This window comes from Bos indicus x Bos taurus, chromosome 24 (assembly GCF_003369695.1).
Source record: "Bos indicus x Bos taurus breed Angus x Brahman F1 hybrid chromosome 24, Bos_hybrid_MaternalHap_v2.0, whole genome shotgun sequence".
Lineage (NCBI taxonomy): Eukaryota > Metazoa > Chordata > Mammalia > Artiodactyla > Bovidae > Bos > Bos indicus x Bos taurus.
The window spans coordinates 21,589,582-21,612,018 of record NC_040099.1 but is presented as its reverse complement, the minus strand read 5'-3'; the positions used below and the strand labels follow the sequence as shown (position 1 = coordinate 21,612,018).

At 39.1% G+C, this 22,437-nt stretch overlaps 1 protein-coding gene across 1 annotated transcript in view; it reads left to right on the top strand.

Annotated features, from left to right (window-relative positions):
- The window catches only part of GALNT1 (polypeptide N-acetylgalactosaminyltransferase 1), an 81,517-nt gene that overhangs the window by 40,682 nt on the left and 18,398 nt on the right, over window positions 1-22,437 (top strand). The window contains exons 4-9 of the mRNA XM_027526391.1: window positions 5,999-6,165; window positions 11,680-11,887; window positions 16,345-16,515; window positions 18,626-18,743; window positions 20,205-20,385; window positions 21,379-21,518. Coding sequence (XP_027382192.1) covers window positions 5,999-6,165; window positions 11,680-11,887; window positions 16,345-16,515; window positions 18,626-18,743; window positions 20,205-20,385; window positions 21,379-21,518 — 985 coding nt within the window. The remainder of the gene's footprint in view (window positions 1-5,998; window positions 6,166-11,679; window positions 11,888-16,344; window positions 16,516-18,625; window positions 18,744-20,204; window positions 20,386-21,378; window positions 21,519-22,437) is intronic.

Sequence of the window (22,437 nt, the reverse complement as noted above, 5' to 3'; positions counted from 1 at the left end):
GAAAAATAAAGTCTGACACTGTTTCCACTGTTTCCCCTTCTATTTCCCATGAAGTGATGGGACCGGATGCCATGATCTTCGTTTTCTGAATGTTGAGCTTTAAGCCAACTTTTTCACTCTCCTCCTTCACTTTCATCAAGAGGCTCTTGAGTTCTTCTTCACTTTCTGCCATAAGGGTGGTGTCATCTGCATATCTGAGGTTATTGATATTTCTCCCAGCAGTCTTGATTCCAGCTTGTGTTTCTTCCAGTCCAGCGTTTCTCATGATGTACTCCGATATAAGTTAAATAAACAGGGTGACAATATACAGCCTTGACGTACTCCTTTTCCTATTTGGAACCAGTCTGTTGGTCCATGTCCAGTTCTAACTGTTGCTTCCTGACCTGCATACAAATTTCTCAAGAGGCAGATCAGGTGGTCTGGTATTCCCATCTCTTTCAGAATTGTCCACAGTTTACTGTGATCTACACAGTCAAAGGCTTTGGCATAGTCAATAAAACAGAAATAGATGTTTTTATGGAACTCTTTTGCTGTTTCCATGATTCAGCAGATGTTGGCAATTTGATCTCTGGTTCCTCTGCCTTTTCTAAAACCAGCTTGAACATCAGGAAGTTCAGGGTTCACATATTGCTGAAGCCTGGCTTGGAGAATTTTGAGCATTACTTTACTAGCATGTGAGATGAGTGCAATTGTGCAGTAGTTTGAGCATTCTTTGGCATTGCCTTTCTTTGGGATTGGAATGAAAACTGACCTTTTCCAGTCCTGTGGCCACTGCTGAGTTTTCCAAATTTGCTGGCATATTGAGTGCAGCACTTTCACAGCATCATCTTTCAGGATTTGGAATAGCTCAACTGGAATTCCATCACCTCCACTAGCTTTGTTCGTAGTAATGCTTTCTAAGGCCCACTTGACTTCACATTCCAGGATGTCTGGCTGTAGGTGAGTGATCACACCATCGTGATTATCTGGGTCATGAAGATCTTTTTTGTACAGTTCTTCTGTGTATTCTTGCCATCTCTTCTTAATATCTTCTACTTCTGTTAGAGCCATACCATTTCTGTCCTTTATTGAGCCCATCTTTGCATGAAATGTTCCTTTGGTATCTCTGATTTTCTTGAAGAGATCTCTAGTCTTTCCCATTCTGTTGTTTTTCTCTATTTCTTTGCATTGATCACTGAAGAAGGCTTTCTTATCTCCTTGCCATTCTTTGGAACTCTGCATTCAGATGCTTATATCTTTCCTTTCCTCCTTTGCTTTTCGCTTCTCTTCTTTTCACAGCTATTTGTAAGGCCTCCCCAGACAGCCATTTTGCTTTTTTGCATTTCTTTTCCATGCGGATGGTCTTGATCCCTGTTTCTTGTACAATGTCACGAACCTCATTCCATAGCTCATCAGGCACTTTATCTATCAGATCTAGGCCCTTAAATCTATTTCTCACTTCCACTGTATAATCATAAGGGATTTGATTTAGGTCATACCTGAATGGTCTAGTGGTTTTCCCTACTTTCTTCAATTTCAGTCTGAATTTGGCAATAAGGAGTTCATGATCTGAGCCACAGTCAGCTCCTGGTCTTGTTTTTGCTGACTGTATAGAGCTTCTCCATCTTTGGCTGCAAAGAATATAATCAATCTGATTTCAGTGTTGACCATCTGGTGATGTCCATGTGTAGAGTCTTCTCTTGTGTTGTTGGAAGAGGGTGTTTGTTATGACCAGTGCATTTTCTTGGCAAAACTCTATTAGTCTTTGCCCTGCTTCATTCCGTATTCCAAGGCCAAATTTGCCTGTTACTCCAGGTGTTTCTTGACTTCCTACTTTTGCATTCCAGTCCCCTATAATGAAAAGAATGTCTTTTTGGGGTGTTAGTTCTAAAAGGTCTTGTAGGTCTTCATAGAACTGTTCAACTTCAGCTTCTTCAACTTCAGCATTACTGGTTGGGGCATAGACTTGAAAAATATCATATATTAATGCATACATATATATGGAATCTAGAAAAATGTTACTAATGAACTAGTTTGCAGGACAGGAATACATAGACACATACATAGACACGTAGGACACAGAGAGACTTGTGGACACAGCAGGGGAAGAAGGGATGAAATTGAGAGAGTAACATTGAAACATACACATTACCCTATGTGAAATAGATAGCTAGTGGGAACTTGCTGTAAAACACAGAAAGCTCACCCAGTGCTCTGTGACAACCTAGAGGTGGGATGGGGTGGGGGGTAGGAGGGAGGTTCAAGAGGGAAGGGACATATGTATACTTACGGCTGATTCACACTGTTGTATTGTAGAAAGCAACACAACATTGTGAAACAGTCATCCTCCAATTAAAAATGTTCTTTAAAAACAGATGCATAGTAGCTCCTCAAAAAAAGATGTCAGTTCTCCTCAGTAGATGTTCGGTGAAATTCCATTCAGAATCCGAGCAAGGGATTTACATTTTTATTTGAAAAGGCAAAAGAAATAGAATAACTAAAATAAATTTGAAAATGATGAATAAATTTGGAGGAAATACATTATGTAATTCAAAGCCTTTCTATAAAGCTGCAGTAATCGACTTATGATGTTGGCAAAAAGATAGATGTATGGATTAATGGGATAAGATAGCTCAGAAATAGACCCATATGAAAATGGCTCTTTTTAAATTTTATTTTATTGAAGAATAGTTGATTTACAATGTTGTGTTAGTTGTATAGCAAAGTGATTCAGTTTTATATAAATATATATTCTTTTTCATTATGGATTATTAGAAGACATTGAAAATAGTTCCCTGTGCTATACAGTGGGACCTTATTGTTTGTTTGTTTTATATATAGTAGTTTGTATATGCTAATCCCAAACTTCTGATTTACCCCTCTCTCACCCCCTTTCCTCTTTGGTATTTGTTTGGTTTATTTTGTGAGTCTGTGAGTCTGTTTTTATTTTGTAGATATGCTCATCTGTATCATATTCTAGATTCCACTTAAAAGTGATATCATATGGTATTTGTTTTTCTCTTTATGACGTATTTCATTTAGTATGATAATCTCTTGACTTCTAGGTGGCGCTAGTGGTAAAGACCTGCCTCCTAATGCAGGAGACAAGAGACACTGGTTCTATCCCTGGGTCGGAAGATTCCCTGGAGGAAGGCATGGCAACCCACTCCAGTATTCTTGCCTGGAGAATCTGGTGGACAGAGGAGCCGGGTGGGCTACAGTACATAGGGTCGCAAAGAGTCAGATATGACTGAAGCAACTTAGCACTCAGTGATAATCTCTGGGTCCATCCATGTTGGTGCACATGGTATTATTTCACTCTTTTTATGGCTGAATAATATTCCATTATATATATTCTTTATCCATTCATCTATTGATAGACATTTAGGTTGCTCCCATGTCTTATGTGTGTACTAAGTCACTTCAGTCATGTCCAACTCTTTGCAACCCCATGAACTGTTACCCCCGAGGCTCCTCTGTCCATAGATTCTCCAGGCAAGAATACTGGAGTGGGTTGCCATGCCCTCCAGGGAATCTTCCCGACCCAGGGATCCAACCCACATCTCTTGCATCTCCTGCATTGGCAGGCGTGTTCTTTACCACTGGCCCACCTGGGAAGCCCTGAGAACCACTGCTCTGTATTATTCCTTTTAAATAAAGTTGTTAAAAAGACAAAATTCATCTGTAATGCTAGCGGTCCACAGGAGTGGTCACCTTGGAAACGGGTGCAGTGGGAGCCCCCATGGGGTTGGTAATGGTCTGTTTCTTCTTCTGGGTGCTGACTCCTTGATGCATTCACTTTGTAGAAACTCATTGAACTGTATACTTATAGTTGTCAACTTGTTTATATATTTCAGTAAAAAGTTAAGACTCTTCTTTTCCCTCTCTTCCTAACCCACACCCTGTTGTTAAGTCTGTGTGTGGTCTTTCTGTTTTGTTTGTTTTTAAAGCAACATAGCCTTCCACTTGTGAGTTTTCATCCTCAAGGATGTGCTCAGTTGGGACATAGTGGAAGAAAACGGCTTCATAACACAGCCTGTGCTCATCCTTAGCTCGGTGTCTCCTTCCCTCAAAGGGTTACCATCCTTCCAGCCCCACAAGGACAGGTGGCCCCTTCAGGGGAGAAGGTTAGCTGGAATGCTGAAAGCCTCGCTGGTTCTCCTTAAGTACTCTATGGCTTTCCCAGGTAGAGGGGAGTATGTGTGTGTGTGTTTACATGTTTGTGATCATTTATAAAGATTTTCCCATATTTTCTCTGTTTTCTGTTTTTTTTTTTTATGAAATCGTGTGGGGTTTTTTAATAACTTTATTTATTATTTTATTGTCTTATTACTTCCTTACTATGCACTTATTACTTATTATGCATGGGGTCTTCACTGCTGCCTGAGGGCTTTCTCTAGTTGTGATGAGCGGGCCTACTCTTCATTGCAGTGTGCAGACTTCTCACGGCGGTGGGCCCTCTTGTTGCAGAGCACAGGCTCTGGGCACACAGACTTCAGTAGCTGCAGCACGCAGGCTCAGTAGTTGTGGTCACGGGCCCTAGACCGTGGGCTCAGTAGTTGTGGCACATGGGCTTAGTTGCTCTGCAGCATGTGGAATCTTCCCAGACCAGGGATGGGACCCATGTCCCCTGCGTTGGCAGGTGGTTTCTTACCCACTGTAACACCAGGGAAGTCCTGGGAGAATGTTTGTGACTTTGTATTTCTCTGAATGATTAAATTCAGTTTTTGATTTAGGAAATTGTTATCCTTTTTGTCATCTGTTCTGGGTCCTAATACTCACTATGCTTTCTGATTCTTCCATCCTGCTGTAAATTGTTTCCATTTTAGTCTTCTTTATTTCCAGTGTTCCGTAGCCTTACTTCCTTTCCATACAACTTCAGAATTTAATTCCTTAACTTGTCGTCCTAGTAATAAAATCTGACTTAGCACTCCTCTTCTGCAGAGCCGGCACCTCCGAGTTTTCCATCATCTTTCTATTGGCTTCCCAGTTGTGCACCCAGTTGGCTTCCCAGCTAGCTACCATTTGTACATGCCAGATTTACCTAATCATCCTCTGAGTCTCACTGGATTTTGTTCTTTTTGTTGTTTCTGTAAGCTAGCTTTGTAGTCACCATGGCTGTATTCTGTTTCCCAAAACTCATAGTAATCAGTAGGATTAGTTTGTGAAACAAGATGACTTATGACTGAATACGAATCAATGAAGCAATATCAGAATGTCCTGAGGCGCAGACCTTGATGTCTGGCTGCTCAGTGCTGCTGTCGCCCTCGGGTAGTCTGTTTCCAGTGGTTTCATCTAGCTCACAAGACTGAAAGATGAGACCATGTAGAACTAGTTTATTGATTCTGTGTGCAGATATTTTGGGTGTGTTTGGTCTTTTCCAGTGACTACATTTCTAGACACAGTCTATACTGAACAAGATGTGTGCTGAAATTGCGTTGTGGAACGGCAGCATCAAGATTGTGAAACTCACAATCAGGCCCTGCCACTCCCTCCCTGGGTCCATCCTTGGCTTCTCATCTGTGAATTGTGGCTCCAAGTACCTCACAAAACTATTAGGAAGCTTCAGTGCCTGGTACTTAGTAGATAACTCAGTAAATATTAGTTCACTTCCTTTGTGGAAGGGAATCTTTTGCTTAGATTATTCAACTATAATAACTAAGCCTGTAGCGGTTCTGACTTTTTGTCTAATGGGGTTCTTGAGACCTGTTCTCTTTGGGATTAGTGATACGGCCTTAGTACATTCTCCATTAAAAGGAATCAACAGAAGACATATCAGGAGAGGTGCCTGATTTTAAGAATATGATTAACATCTTTAAAATGGTTTTAGTCTAAGCATATATAACTTTAGGTACTGTTTTATTAAATGCAACATTAACCAAAACCTAAATAAATGAGAAGTTACTGAGAGTTGCACCACTAGAGCCAACTGCCTTTATTCCTCTGTCACCCCTCTTAGTCCGGGTTACTGGATTTTGCTGTCTTAACAGTTTTACAAAGACATTTGCTTTGTTTCCAGGTGTAAAACAAAGGTGTATCCAGATAACCTTCCTACAACCAGTGTGGTGATTGTTTTCCACAATGAGGCTTGGAGCACACTTCTGCGAACTGTCCATAGCGTCATTAATCGCTCACCAAGGCACATGCTAGAAGAAATTGTTCTAGTAGATGATGCCAGTGAAAGAGGTAAATTTTACATTTTAATGCCAATAATCTACATGTTTTGTCATTAGTGCTTATAAAACTAGCTGCCATCAATGATAGTTGCTATCAGTTTAACCTAATAATTTTATACAAGCTTCTAATTTATCCTAAAAGTTATTTATGACATTTGGACTCATTCACATATACAAACAATTTATACCCTTGTGAAACTTAAAATATTACTTTAATTAGCATTTAGTTGTATCACATCTTAATCTTGTTTTAAAAAGAGATAACTGTGTAAAAATTTATGCAAAACAGTGGGGGAGAAAAAAAAACACTTAATTTTGTCAGGATTTTCTCTGTGGGGAGCTCAGCCTGGAGTCAGTGGAGAAAGACTGGCTCTGATTGAGAGCCATGAAGAGAGATTTAGTGCATGGACAGTGGGAATCATCCCTGCCAGCAGAGCAGAGCCTCAGCTGGGCGAGTCCAAGTTCTCCAGGTTCTTTTTGGGTCTTGCCATGTTCTCCATTCCCAAGGTCAGGCGTGGTCCGTAAAAGGGTGATGGAGGGACTTGTGGGGGGTGGTGTATCGTATGTCTCTGATCTCATGATGAGTCTCTGCAATGGCTCTGGCCCAGGCATTCTTCCACGAATCCCAGAATTTTTCACGGGCCTTTTTGTTTTTCACAGCACAGCTGTTTAGGATCATTGGTGTCATGTGCTTTCCCCAATATTCCTATACTCACATGAGAAAAATTTGGAGGGAACTACAGAAAATGGCTCTTCCTTCCTTAAGCAGCTTGAAACTTCATGACTCATCTTTTCAACCTTTTTTTGTTGTTATCTTCACCTTTCTTGCCTAATCTCTCATTGCATATGCTAAGATAGTTTAGTCAAGTATTATACCTTCTCCTTCCTGTGCCCACACTAAACATACACATTTAAGCATGATGAAATTTAATTACTTCTTGTCTTAACTATTGGGATTAATTTGCACATTGATAACAATTTAAATCTTCTTCCTTTGCCAGATTGTAGAAGTAAAACTAAATAAGTTACAGCCTTGCTGTCTCAAGGGCCTTGTAGCTTCCTTATTCTAATCAAGGAGATAGTTTATAATTGCATAAAACATTTAATAATAATATCTACTATAATTAATGTCAAAATGGATGAGAGCTGTTATAAACTAAGAATACCACACTTAAATAATTACTGTTGACAGTAGACATATAAATTTCACCTGAATAATTGTTAGCCAGGAATTAATTAATCCCTCTTTTAGAAAATTAGCCAAAGTTAGTTTAGCAGCGATATATAAAAACGTCTCTGTCCTCTGAGTGACTGACTTACATGTTGAAACTTGTGAAATTAAATGTTCCTCAAGGAGAGATATTTTTCGTCAGATGAAATGATTTGTTTTTATATTTCCCCGTTTTCGCCATCATTTTGTTGCAGGCCTAAGAAGGCTGTGTGAAATAGTAAGTTTTTGTGGGATGAGGCCTGATCAGAAAGATCCATGTGTCCACAACATGAAGTGGCAAAGAAAGTCACGTATCCCAGTTATTTTTTCCTCCCTCATGTAGGCCCTTCTGAATCACCATGGCCTGTGTAAACCTGTAATTGGAAACGTGTGGGCAGGTGTCTGCCTCCCTGCTCCGTCGGGCTCTTAGTCACTAAGCAGGTCTCCAAGTGTCACCACACAGCTCTCACAAAGAACTTGGTTCTTCTGTATCTTCTTGCCTGGAAAGCCTCAGGTATTCTGATCACCACTTCTGATATTTGGGAACCACTGGGCGTTGTGCTGTTGTGGTCATAGCTATAGTCTTGCTGCCCAGACTGAGAATGGTCTGACCTTCTTGTTTAGGTGGTAACTATGGGCCCAGGAACCAGAGCCAGCTCTCTAAGTCTGCCCCTTCCTACTCATGAGGCCCAGCCAAGGCACCATTATTTCTCACCCGACTGATGAAATAGACTAGTCTCCCCATAAACACTGTCTTCCTGAAGGAAGCTTTTAAACATTCAGACCAGACCACATCACTTCTCTGATGAAAACCTTTCCTTTCCTCGAAACAAAGACCTACTATATAACACAGGGAACTATATCAGTTTCCTATAGTAACCTACAATTGAAAAAAATCTGAAAAACAACCTGTATGTAACTGAATCACATTGCTGTACACCTGAAAACATTGTAAATCAACTATACTTAAAAAAAAAAATCATTTATCTGAGGCCTGCAACTATACTTCAGTTAAAAACAAGCAAACAGCTTTCCTCTAAGGCCTGCATGACCTGGTCTTTGCCTGCATCTCCAGTGTCATCTTGTAATTCCCTGCCCATCCTATCCCCACAGTTCAGCTCAGATGTTTCATCAGAGTCAAGTTACATTTAGAGAGGCCTTCCTTGACCTCCCAAGACCAGGTCATGTCCCACTGAACACCTCTCAGAACACTCTGTACTCCACAGCACCCCCCAGAGCTTTACCATTTTACACCCACCTCCACCCCCAAACCCCCAGGCAGGCGCTATAACTCCATCAGGAAGGACTGTTTGCTCACCATTTTCTCCCCAGGGTCCACAGTGCCTGTTACATAGTAAGCAGTCCAGAATATATTCAGTGAATGAAGGAAAGAGTAATCCCCAGTCAGTTAATCCTTGTGTTTTCCTCCTTGTCTGCATAGAGTTCCGAACTAGCTTGTGTAGCATGTGTAGTCTGCTCATGGCCTCAGAGTACTGGATTTCACAGTTAACCTGCTGAGACATCAGTAGCTCCATTTATTAAGTATGAAGTAGGTGCTATAATTATCCCTATTTTATTGTTAAAGCAAAATGAGACTTAACCATAAACCTAGGGGTTGACCTCTTAGCTGCTATGTACTTCGTGTCTGTGATAACTTTACTGTTACAGGGTCTGTAATAAAGACAGAATCTGGATGAATCCCTAGTTCATGTTCAAAGTTATGCAGTTGTCATCTCAGAAGGGTATCTTAAGACTTAGAATTGATACAATGTTCTTAATCTGACATGACTATTGTTTTTCTTATTTTACACAAAAGGAAACAGGTTCTTATTTAAGTAGGGATTAGGAGTCAGGTTTATTAATATTACACTCTAAATTCCTTGCTCTTTCGAGTTCTAAGATTTCTCAGTTGTTGTCGGCAGCAGTGAAATTTTCCCTGACCTTTACTCTGCCAGCCTCGCACTGCCTGAGGTAGAGATGCCTTGGGATCCATTTATAGACTAATAGCTGTAAAGATATCTAATAAATAAGATTCTCCCTTATTTTTAGATGACGTTGTATCTTCTAATCATAATCAATTAACCCCCATGGCTTCATTTTCATAAAATGAGTTTTGAATAAATAGTTCCTAATCCCCCACCTAGTCCTGAGCACCTAATTTTCTGTCAGCTCTTAGGAAGACACCTAGTTTGTAGCCATATTGCATGAGAGCCACAAAGATGTCAAATAAAATGCCAAGAAAAGTTGTTGAATAGCAACTTTTTTGAGCTACCAGACCATGCATTTTTCATTTTAATTATTGACAGGACAGAGTATCGTAACTTTCAAACATAACAGGACTCAGGGATTAGATTGCTCTAATTCTTAAGACGCACTTCAAACTTATTCTGGAAGGAAGACTTACTGGGAGATGCGTTGTGACACAGTTGCACTTGACTGGTCTAAGGTACTAGAATATAACTCATAACTCATCACATGAGATTCATCAAACTCTGAACATAAAGCAGTTTAACTGTGGATCAGGTCAAGCAATTCCACAGTCCTGAATTTTTCCCTCGGTTGTTTCCTTGTAGGATTTCTTGCTGTGGGTGAAAAGATGGGCTTTGAAGTCAGGCAGACCTGATTGGACTGTTGGATCTACTCCTTAATAAACTGTGTCATCTTGATCAGTTCATTTAATATTCTAAGTCTTAGAATTTCATGTCTAAAATAGGTTTAATAACATCTCACAGGGTCATTATGAGGATTAAATGAAATAAAGTCTGTAAAGAGCCTGGCATTATACTAAACAGACATAAAAGGGTAAAATGGTGCTTTTCATTGGGATTGGCATCACCGTCACCTTTTTACTCAGAATCAAATTATAGCTTTCTGGTTCATAGAATCATGGTTATCAGGTAGGAGTTCTCCCCATATTTTTCAGATACTCTTTTTAGCTCAGATATTTCAGAAAATGTGTTAGCAGACATGGAAACGATCGGTGTTCTGGTATAGTGGACATGGAGGCCTTTTTTCTCTTTCTCTGTTTTCATAGCCCTGATTATTCCATTATTGAATCAGTCAGGTCTTACCACTTCCAGTGAGCGAGAACTATTTCACTCCTATTTGTCTTTCCCTCTCCAATATGTAGGAAGCCCTTTTGGTTCCCAAATTTAGAATTTATCCCCTTAATATACCCAGCCACCCTTATGGAGATCCCAAGGGTCAGAGGTTGTCATAGGCATCCTGGTAGCTCCATGTCAAGATTTTCCTTCCCTGGAGGGATTGTCCTTATACTTCTTGTATGGGGACAAGTTGGAAAGACATTTGCCCACCATCCATTGCTTCTCTGGCATAACTACCAGAAACTAACCTGATCTGCAACTTCTTTTCTTTGCCTTGAGGAAGTGGAGACTTTTCTGCTTTTTTCTTTTTTAAATTTATTTATTTGGCTGCACTGGCTTATAGTCATCGCACATGGGATCTTCACTCTTCCTTACAGCATGAAGGATCCTTAGTCACAGCTTGTGGGATCTAGTTCCCTGACCAGGGATTGAACCTGAGCCCCCTGCATTGGGAGTCCAAAGTCTCAGCCACTGGACCACCAGGGAAGTCCCCCTCGTCTGCTGTTTAAAGTCAGTTATGTACTCTGGAGGCAGGAAATCCTTGACTTAAGGGCACAGCCTCTCTCTGAACTCTCCAGGATAGCTGCTGATTTTCTTTTTCTTTTCAGTGCCATTCACTCTTGAAAGCTCTTTTACTTGGACCAAATGGTCTGTTAAGGTTTCTGTTTGGTCTTGCAGCTACTGCCCAGCATTCTAGCTTGACCTCACTCCCCACCTCCTGCAAGAAGAACTGCATAGTCAGAGACTGTGACAGTCTGTAAGACAATTCACTCCTGTCTTTGAAGAAACCACAGTTTTCTGAACTCTTAACAGCTATTGTGTATTCGTTCCTTCCCTCTATTGCGGTCTGGGTTTAATTCTCTTAAACCACCTTCTTTCTGTTCCTGTTCCTTAAGCGTGATTTAAAAAAAAGAATTGAGCCTGACAGAAAGCTCCTTCAAGAAATGTGGTAACATGCCTTTGACTGAGCCTGACCCCAGAGGCTCTCCCCTAATTCCTCGCGTAACAAAGGAGAGGCAGTTCTGGGACATTCTCTCAGGAAATAAAAAGCCTTCCTGGGTGAACTGGGTTTGTGAGTCAGGGAGCCTCACCTACAGTGCTTAGTAAATACATGTTGAATGAATACTGCAATCCAAAGTTGCTTTCCACCTGGGCAATGCCAGCTCACAGGTTTTTCGTGTTATTTTCTTATTGTTTTATTCCTTTTCAGACTTTTTAAAAAGACCTCTAGAGAGTTACGTGAAAAAATTAAAAGTACCCGTTCACGTCATTCGAATGGAGCAGCGTTCTGGATTGATCAGAGCTAGGTTAAAAGGTGCTGCTGTGTCTAAAGGCCAAGTGATCACCTTTTTAGACGCGCACTGTGAGTGCACAGTGGGGTGGCTGGAGCCTCTCTTAGCCAGGATCAAACACGACAGGTAATTTTATGGGATTTATAAATTATTTTCAGTGCCTTTGTGTTAAACTATGGTAAGTTGCAAAATTCTGTTTTTAAATAAATATAAAAATATTTTCATCTGAGTTTTCCTTTTAAATGCCTTTGAAAAGTGAGTGTGCTCAGTTCCTGATTGTGTCCAACTCTCATGACCCCATGGACTGTAGCCCACCAGGCTCCTCTATGCATGGGATTTTCCTGGCAAGAGTACTGGAATGGTACCAAAGAGTCTTTCCAGTACTCTTTCCCATTTCCTTCTCCAAGGGATCTTCCCAACCCAGGGATCGAACCCACATCTCCTGCATTGGCAGGCGGATTGTTTACTACTGAGCCACCTGAGAAGCCCCATGAAGAGTGCTCTAGACTAAATGTGAAGACCGCATTCTAAAGCTTGGAAGCACTGTTTGCAGACTGTCTTGTTAGTGAGGATGGGTTAGGAAACATGTTGTTAGGATGTTTATCGTCTGCTCTCTTCACTGAACAGGAGTAGAACATATAGACGCTTATCTCAGGGGCGGTAGGATAAAAAGCCCTGTACTCGTCCCTGCTCTCTAAGGCTGACACGAGGGTGCGGGCAGGTCATCTGCTCTCTGTCTGCATCTTTACTGAGGCTGTATCTCTCAGCCTGTAGCACAGAGTTAAAGGGGGTGAGGAGATACACGTTGCCCCTAAAATGCTTGATTGTATATGAAAATAAGCACTGTAATGTTGGCTAATACAGGTGGAACATTGAGAGCAGTGCAAGCTCATGGTTGTAGTCTTTCATGATGCAGTTGTCAAAGAATTGTCTACTGCTGGGCTCTGGCTTTAGTTCCTAGATATCAGGAAAAAACCTAACTTCATTCTGCAGGACCTAGATTTGTTGCATTTCTGCTTGCCATTGCAGTTTGAACCAGAGGCTGGCTGTGTCAACTTAACATTAAGATTTAGATTTCAGCAGGGTAAACTATTATTAGTCAAGTTGAGCATGCGTGTATGCTAAGTTGCTTCAGTCGTGTCCAACTGTTTATGATCCCATGGTCTGTCAGGCTCTTCTGTCCATGGGATTCTCCGGGCAAGAATACTGGAGTGGGTTGCTATGCCCTCCTCCAGGGGACCTTCCCAACCCAGGGGTTGAACCCGAGTCTCTTATGTTTCCTGCACTGGCAGGCGGGTTCTTTAGTACTAGCGCCACCTGGGAAGGCCCCAAGTTGAGCTTAGTGGGAGCTTGTCATTGCATCTATTCTGTTTGTAAGCAAATGCTGGACCTACATCTCTTCCCCTTTCAAAGATGAATTGCCTGGGCAATGAGAAGATACAGTAGCTTTAGGAAGGAGAACACTGCCTGAAAAAGACATAGGATATCTGTAAATTGTTTTCTGTATGTAACAAATGACTGATTCAGGAAGTGTTTTCTTGTGTAAAGACAGTCTGTAACCTTTATGAAGCAGGAGCCTAGACCCTTGGAGAAAGCAGTGTGAAGTGATGACAGAAATATGAAAGGGAAATTGCCTGAAATAACAAACACAACTTCCAGTTGGGCCGTATGGTAGATGAGGTATCCTGAACAACTTTTCCAACTGATAAAGCTAAATTCTGGATAAATACAAAACACAGTTTTAAGTGCATCACCAAGTTGTCACTAAAGTAAGAAATGTTGCAGCTCTCAGAACGAAGTACATACAAGTAAGTAGTCCAGACACTAAAGCCAGCTTTCACTTGTAGGGTTTCCTGCTGAACTTAGGGGATGTGGATCTTCTACCTTAAAAGACAAACAGATGGGAGGATAGGAGCCAAGGCTAGGGCTCTGCCTAGAGTGTGAAGACAAATAGCAAATATCTGCATAAAGCTAGGCTTCTGTTGTCTGTACTTCTGGGTTAGAATGAGAAATGAATTCTATCACACCAAAGGCAATCTGGCTGTTTGAACCTTGATATGGGGTGAAGGAGGGAAGACAGATCTCTCCTAAGAATTTGTAAGCAGGATACAGAAAAAGGGGATACCAGTTCAAAGTGTTTTTTGTGACTAGTATAACTTGATAAAATAAATCAGAAAAGAAGTACATGGAAAATTATTCAAACCCACTGGTGAAGCTTAATACGAAAATCTCACACCACCAGCAAACTGAATCCAACTGGGATTTATTAATATCATATCAACATATATAAAAACACAGGGGTCCCCAACTTCCAGGACCTAATGCCTGATGATCAGAGGTGGAGCTGATGTAATAAGAATAGAAATAAAATGCACAGTGAATGTAAAGCATTTGAATCATCCCAAACCCACACTGCCCCCACTCCAGTTTCATGGAAAAATTATCTTCCATGAAACCAGTCTCTGGTGCCAAAAAAGTGGGGACCACTGATAACATATCAGTATATATGTATACATAACACATCATTACTACTTGGTTTAGTTTAATATTACAAAACCAGTTCACAAAGTAGATGATAACATATTTCTGAAACCGTGATTAAAACCCTGTCATTAAAACTCTATAATCACTTTAGTAGATACAGGGAAAAAAATGTTCATTTATGATTAAAATGAACATTGATTTGTGATTTAAAATACTTAGTAAACTATTACAGAATGGAAATTTACAAATTTTAGAAAGAATAGCTAAACACACACATGTTAACTGGCAAACATAACAGAGAAATGTTGAAAGTGTTTTGCACAAGATAAGGATGCCCTGAATTATTTGTATTACTCAGTATTATTAGAAGCCTTAGATTTTGCAGTAATACAAGAATTAAATAAAAGGTGTAAGAATTGGAAAGAAAAAAAATGAGTGCTATCAATTGCAAATGATGTGTTTTTTGCAAAGAAAAGTAATCTATACACAAAGTAGTAGAGATAAAAAGAATTTAGCAGTGTTGCCAAATATAAAATTACCACAGAAAAGTCGGTTGCTTTCTCCATAGCAGCAGGAATAGTTAGGAAATACAATGTAAAAAGAAGAAAAGAAATGATACCATTTATAATAGCAATGGAAATCATAGGCTGTGATTAGGAATGTGTTTAACAAATGATGCATGAAATTGAAAATTGTTGAAATTCACTGGAAAATAATCTGAGCAGAGAGAAGGATAATATTAATGGATAGAAAAGTCAATATAAAAATGTCATTTCTCCCCACATTGATCTATAAATTCAGTGTGTTTTTAATTGAAATCTCAGCAGAATTTTCTTGGAGAAACTGGCTGATGCTGCCATTTATATGGAAATACATGTTTTTTAAAAAAAACAGCTAAAATACCCATGAAAAAGAAGAGTCAAGTACAACTGGGCCTGTCCTACTGGATATCAGGACTTATTTTAAAGCTGTTTAATTGTGGCAGTGATGTATTGATGCAGGGATTAGACTAGTGAAACAGAGCCAGTCCATATTTATGTGAAAACTTGACTTGTGACAGAGCTGGCCCTTATGATACAGCAGACTGTGAGATGAGTACCACTAGGACCGTTGGTTGCCCGTAAGGAAAATAAACGAAGTTGGATACTTGCTGCATGAAAACCCAAAATCAGTTTCATGAAGACTAAAGACAAATGTGAAAGGCAAAAATACAATTCATTTTGAAGATAATATAGGAGAATATGATTTTGGAGTAAGGAAAGATTTCTTAAATAAGACACCAGTCAGATGGGGAGGATACTCTAAAATGTGGCTCCCAATGGCTCTGAGAGGGGCAGTGTTCCTTAGAAGGAGCTGTGGTCATGTGTGGTTTTTCAGGTTCATAAAAATCGCAGTAACCAAAAGGAAAAATATTTTAGTGTGTATGATCAGACAATTTATATGAAGAAATACAAACTGCAATAAAAAGAACTCATTCTAATAATTAGAAAAATAAACTTTTTTAAACCTAGAGATACTGTTTAACATTATTATAATTACACAATTGCAAGAAAATAGCATCCAAAGTTGATGGCATTATAAGGAAGCTGTATATACATATACATAAAACACTTTTGGAAAGTAGTAGTGAGCAGTGCCACAAAAAATTATTTAGAAGTTTACTCCTCAAGCAAAAGTGAAAAAATATATATGAACATGACCCCTTAGTTTCTTAATAGCAAAAATCTATAAGAAACACAAATGTCCAAAAGTCTATTTTTTAAGAAAGTTATTAGCTTAAAACTGTTAAATATGTAGTCATTAAAAGTGTTATTTTTTAATACTGTAGAAATATTTGAAGTACTTTTCATGTGGCAAAAAATGTAAAAAGTCCGAATGGAAAAGGGGTGGAAGGTTATTTTCGATGGGTTATAAATAAATGGGATAAATGATGCTAGCTTGGTAGGATAGAGTGGGGGATTTTTTTCACCATTGTCCTTAACATTATAGAATGCATTTTTATTTTAAAAACACTTAGTATATACTTGTTATGTAGTTGTTATGATAGACATCAAAAAGGAAAGTTTTCAAAGATTTTTCATCTGCTTTTATGATTCCAGGAAGACAGTGGTCTGTCCCATCATAGATGTGATCAGTGATGACACTTTCGAGTACATGGCAGGTTCTGACATGACCTATGGCGGGTTCAACTGGAAGCTCAACTTTCGCTGGTATCCTGTTCCCCAAAGAGAAATGGACAGAAGGAAAGGTGATCGGACTCTTCCTGTGAGGTAATTGATTCGTCAAACATTTTCCCCAAAGTGTTACTGGCGGGGGATTGTGAAGCTTCGGGAATCACATTAGAAGGATTTTAAATGTATTTTGAAAGATATGAAGGATTTGTTCACCATATGTGAAGTTAAGAGCCATTTTTCATTTATTTGAAGTAATATCATTATTTATTTGAAATAATGTCATCATTTCAAAGACGGGTTTCTTTTTTAAGTAAAAAATAAGTTCAAATTTTTCATTTCTATAAATCTAGTGCCTATGAGAAATGATAGTGACATGCATATGTTCTTTCATTCCTATATGAACAGCAGTTTGTAAATCTGTAATTTATGCTTTAATTCAGTCACTAAGGATAATATTTAACTTAAACCATCCCTTCAGTAATTGTAAGTGCCAAGATGTGAAAGTATTGCCTAAAACTGGGTAATAAAATGTAAGACTTTAAATTCAGACATTTACCATCCTACAAGGTTTAAAAAAACTTGTTTCAAGTATAAAAATAACTAGAATTGACAAAAGTATAAAAGGGATATCCATTAATACATTTCTGCTTTTTCTTTTGTTCTGTATTTGGTCCTATATAGATTTTTTTTTTTTTCCCCCTCAGAAAGGGATAAAAAGCTTCATGCTATTGAGGACCTTTAGAGAGAGACCTTGAGCCTTCTGAGCCATCCTAGGATTTATTCTAATTGCATCAGCCTGTTGCTTCTGTAGTAATTGAGACTTGCCTTTTAGCCTTCTCCTCTCCTAGGCTCCCCAGATCTGTCTGCCTTTGAATTGAGTCCAGTTCTGACAGCTGGAGAAAGCTTTCACTAGTTCTATGCTCTTTGTCCCTAGCCAGCCCAAGTCCTCTCCTACTTTCCCAGTAAAGGGACTTTTTCACTCTTTGGCTGACAGTTCAAATCAGCATCTAAACCAAGGGTTGCTAAACATTTCATGGATGATAGACTTCTTTTTTATCAGAAAAATCTGATAAAAGCTAGGAGTCTTCCCTAAACTGGGGGGTGGGGCGGTAGGCAGGGATGTCTGTATAAATGCCTGTTTTACATGTATAACAGTTCTAGGAAAATTAGATGCCAAACCTAGGGGAGGAAACCCCTGCACTGAAGGATAATGCTGGGTGTCAGCCTATTTCCTTTGACTCCTAAGATATTAGGCTTTCTCATTCTTTTTTGTCTTCTAAAATCAAAGTAAGGCCTAACTTCTTGGTGGAAACAACTATTTCTTCTGTAAAAGCAAATGCTACCTCCCTCACCAGTGCATGGAATGAGGATGTTTTAGGGTTATGTAGGTGGCCAGTTCATCCTAAACTATTATCTACATGTGTCCTCTGTTCCTAGAATTTAATTACATTCTCCCTAGTTGGAACCCATTTTTCTCCCATACTCATTCTTCAAGTAAACCAGTACTTGGTATTCATTTATTTAAATCCTCCTTTGTTGTCATTTCTGTGCTTAGTTCAACCTGTTCCCACTCACTCTGCATACCTGAGCCATGTTTTGTGGCAGAGAATTTACTGTACTTGGTCAGGATGATGATCCCCTTAGGAGGGATATATTGATTTATTCTGTACTTCATCTCCTTCCTTAAAGTTCAGGAAAAGAGCTGCATTGTTTTCATCCTGTTTAATCATACATCTTTGCAGTGTTTGCCACCCTTTAAAACCTGGTGTGCTAGAGCTGCTGATGTGAGTCTGTTTGGTTAACATGGTCAACTGCATTTTTAGTTGCTCGAAACTCTGGAGTGCATGACAGTTAGATGAAGAAGATTACAAGAAATAGCTTCAACTTAAGGAGTTTCAGGTGGAAGCTCAGTCAGGACCTGAGGATCAGGAATGGTACTGAAGACAGTAAGAGCCCTTGGGACCAGGCAAGGAAGGGTGTCCAGGAGGAGCTGTGACAGCGTGACTGGGGTGCAGGTCATATCTGGAAACCAAATAACTCAGCGTGAAAACAAAGCCCTTGGGGCCTGTGAAAGTTTCTGAAGAGTGTGAGAATCAGCATTTATTCCAAAGTTATCAACAGTTATAAAACTACTTTTAAAAGCAAAAACTGATAGTAAACTTTAAATTGTTGCAATTAACAGTATAGTGTTATGATTGAATTTCAGAACACCTACAATGGCAGGAGGCCTTTTTTCAATAGACAGAGATTACTTTCAGGAAATTGGAACATATGATGCTGGAATGGATATTTGGGGAGGAGAAAACCTAGAAATTTCCTTTAGGGTAAGTTACCTTTGAAAAAAGTAACCTGTATAACCTCAAATATGAATATGCTTTGAATATTCGTGTTCTTTCTAAAGAAAAAATAAAAAGTGAATTTAATATGAGTTTAATCAGACTTCACAGCCTTCAGCCCATAAAAAGTTTGTTGATACTATTAAAGTATCTTTCTAAAATTTTAAGCAAATAATTCAGTTCTATTAGTAGCTCACCTGTAAAATTTACATAGGATTCCCCAGTTGTCTTTACTTTCAAGGAGGTAATTCAAACTCTAAAAGTAAATAAAAATAACATGTAGTTCGTAAATGCTACTTTGTTCCTTAACTGCCAGAAACATGATTTTACCTTCTTTAATATGCTGTGTCCTGGTTTGAGAATTGTTCTCTCTTATTTAAACCTGGCCACTTTACCAGCTTTCTGTTTTTCAATAAAAAGAAAAAGGCAAAAGAATTCTTAAATTATTCTAAATTAATTTAACCCAGTCAGCCTTAAGTCTTATGCATTTCATGTTCACAAAAATCAGCTTATTTTTAGAATGATGTGTATTTCTGAAAATAATGAACTTTAGACACATGGCTTATTGGAAACCATAGTGAACTGCACAGAAGTCTAGCCCTGCTAGCTCACTGCATTCCTGGTGGATCACCTTGGTCTTTATAAGAGGAGAGGTTTGGACTCCAGAGCATCTTGGAGATCCTGTTTTGCTGTATCACTTTATGATCCTGGGAAAACGTTAAAGTGGGCACACTGAGTATTTAACAAAGTCAAGACTTTTCAAAAAGCAATGTAATTGAAAATAGTCTACAGTTAAATAGACTTTTAACTTACAGGGAAATGTATTTTGAAAGGAGTAGAAGGATAATTGATTAAGGATATAAAACCATACTTAATGATCTTTCTTTTACCCCTCTTTTTGTTTTTATGCTCACAAGGACACTAGACTGTGCTCTCACTGGCCACTGAGTAATTCATGAGTAATCCACAAGTTGAGAGTCCTAGATTCTGCTTAATGTATAGGTTGTGACACAGGTTTGGAGAAGGACGAACAGATAGGGCCCTGGCTGACCACTCCATGGTCAAAAGTTTTTTGACCATGAACCATATTAATAAATACATTATACACACAACCCATAATGTAAACATTTCATCAAACAGTATGTCCTTGTTACTAAGTGCTGGTTGCAATTCATCAAATTTGAATTTTATGACCCTATTATTGATGGACTGCAGTTAGAAGAAAACACTGCTCTGGACCTCAGGTCTTTTCTGAATTTAACCTTCAACTTCTGGTTTGATCAGAACCAGAAATTGAGGAAGCACTGACTCTGGGACCGTGTAGCAGGAGCTCCACTGTACATACACCCTTGATTCTGTGAAATTCCAGCCATGAAATTCAGTAGATGTGAACGATTTTTTTTTTAACTGTCAGTGTTTAAAACGGGTCTTCTTTGCGGCTGTTTCCAGATTTGGCAGTGTGGAGGAACTTTGGAGATTGTTACTTGCTCACATGTTGGACATGTGTTTCGGAAAGCTACACCCTACACGTTTCCAGGAGGCACGGGGCAGATTATCAATAAAAATAACAGACGACTTGCAGAAGTATGGATGGATGAATTCAAGAATTTCTTCTATATAATTTCTCCAGGTTAGCATTATTTTGCATTAGAAACACAAGACAAACTTTCTTGGCCTGATCCTAATGCATTCTGAGGAGAGGTAAGAAGGACTGGAAAAGAAGCTTTGAGCAGAGTTGTTGTAAAGAATAAATGAAATTACATATGGTATAGAAAGTGCTTAGCAAAAGCCTGGTGAGACACAAGAAACACAGGTTCGATCCCTGCATCAGGAAGATCCCCTGGAGAAGGGAACGGCTACCCATTCCAGTCTTCTTGCTTGGAGAATCCCATGAACAGAGGAATATGGTGGGCTACAGTCCATAGGGTCACAGTCAGTCAGACACAATTGAAGTGACATAGCACGCACGAGGGAACAATAATAAAACATGATCCAGTATTGCAGAAATTACTGATTTAGCCCAGGTACTTTCCATGTGTTTTTTTTTTTTTTTTTTTTTAACACCTAACTGCAACATTCAACATTTACATGAAATGGTCAAGTATTTCAAGGCCAATGCAAAGCCCTGTATCATGCCTCCAGGAGCTTTTCTCTGTTTTTCAGAGTTTTGTGGCAACAGCTGTTCCATCAACTATAAATCTGCCTGACATTATGATTCTATACTCTTCAGTCACCACAAGACTGTCTGGGGTTGGGGTAGGGGGTGGTTGCACAATTTAGGGAGCCTGTGTGAGAAATACCTGACTGGAAACAATTGCTCTGTTTAACATCTGTTTCATATTTGGGCAAAATTGATCTTTGTTTTTGCCTTAGCAGATATTAAAGTTTTGTGATCCCATGTAACTTACATTTGTATGTATTGGCATGTAAACTGGTCTCATATGAATTTAATTTTTCTTTGGAAAACACATTATTTTCTTGTTTTATACCTTGGGAGGTAGATTTGTGGTATGTCACCAAAATGATATTGCTTTTCCTGTTTGGCTTGTTAGATGCAATATATAAATAGAAATGTATTACCTGACAGAACATTAATAATTCAGTGACTTATTTCTTTTACCAGGTGTTACAAAGGTAGATTATGGAGATATATCATCAAGACTTGGTCTAAGGCACAAACTCCAATGCAGACCATTCTCTTGGTACCTAGAGAATATTTATCCTGATTCTCAGATTCCACGTCACTATTTCTCTTTGGGAGAGGTAAAAAAAAAAAAATGTATTCTGTGTGGTTCTCACTTATTTGTAAAAAAAGAATAGAGGTTAAACTTCTAACAAGGGAGTACCTGTATGTTAAAATTACTTAAACTCAAGTACAGGAAAGTCCTTGTTAGTTGATGCAGTCTGCCTCATAACTTGAAGTCTTATTAATTTATCATGTTACATTTTATTAAAATAAGGCTCTACCTCTCACCTTTCACAGTTGGACTTTTGTTATATTAGTGTCTTCAATAGACTTATTTTAACAAACTGGTTCATTTAGTTGAAACCATATATTCCTGAAGGTGATATCCTAACATTAACTAGACTGAATCAAAGTTTGAGAAACTTGAAAGTAGAATTGTAAAGAACTAACAAGGAAACTTGAAAGACTGTGTATAAGAAGTTGTGTTTTTAACACCTGTTTATTTTCCTTTCAGAGCCCCAATCTCCATGTGGGCTTGTGGGTTAGCATGCTTACTCTGATGATGACTTTAGTCTTTGCTCTTAGAACTCAGGAGCAAATCTTCTTGAAACCTGAAATAATTTATTTATTAATGCTTATAATTGATCAACACAATTAGCTGTGCTTTTGGAGTTGGATCCCCACAGTGGAGGGTCGGGTTTGAAAGAGGCTTGCCCTTGCACCTTCTGGTATAACTGCCGGGCGGCCTCAGGGAAGCATTTCCTGTGCCCTGTCCTCACTGTGTTCCTAGACTGTCAGTAGCCAGTCACTCTGCTTCCCAGCCAAAGCAGTGCTGTGTATAGGAAATCTACATGGGTCCTTCCCTTAGTCCAAGGGTATGATCAAGTCAGGAGTCCTAGTAGTTTCCTAGGGCTGCCGTAGTAAAATACCACAAACTGAGTGGCAGTGGCATAGAACATGGGAAGGTATTGTCTCGCGGTTCTAAGGACGAGAAAT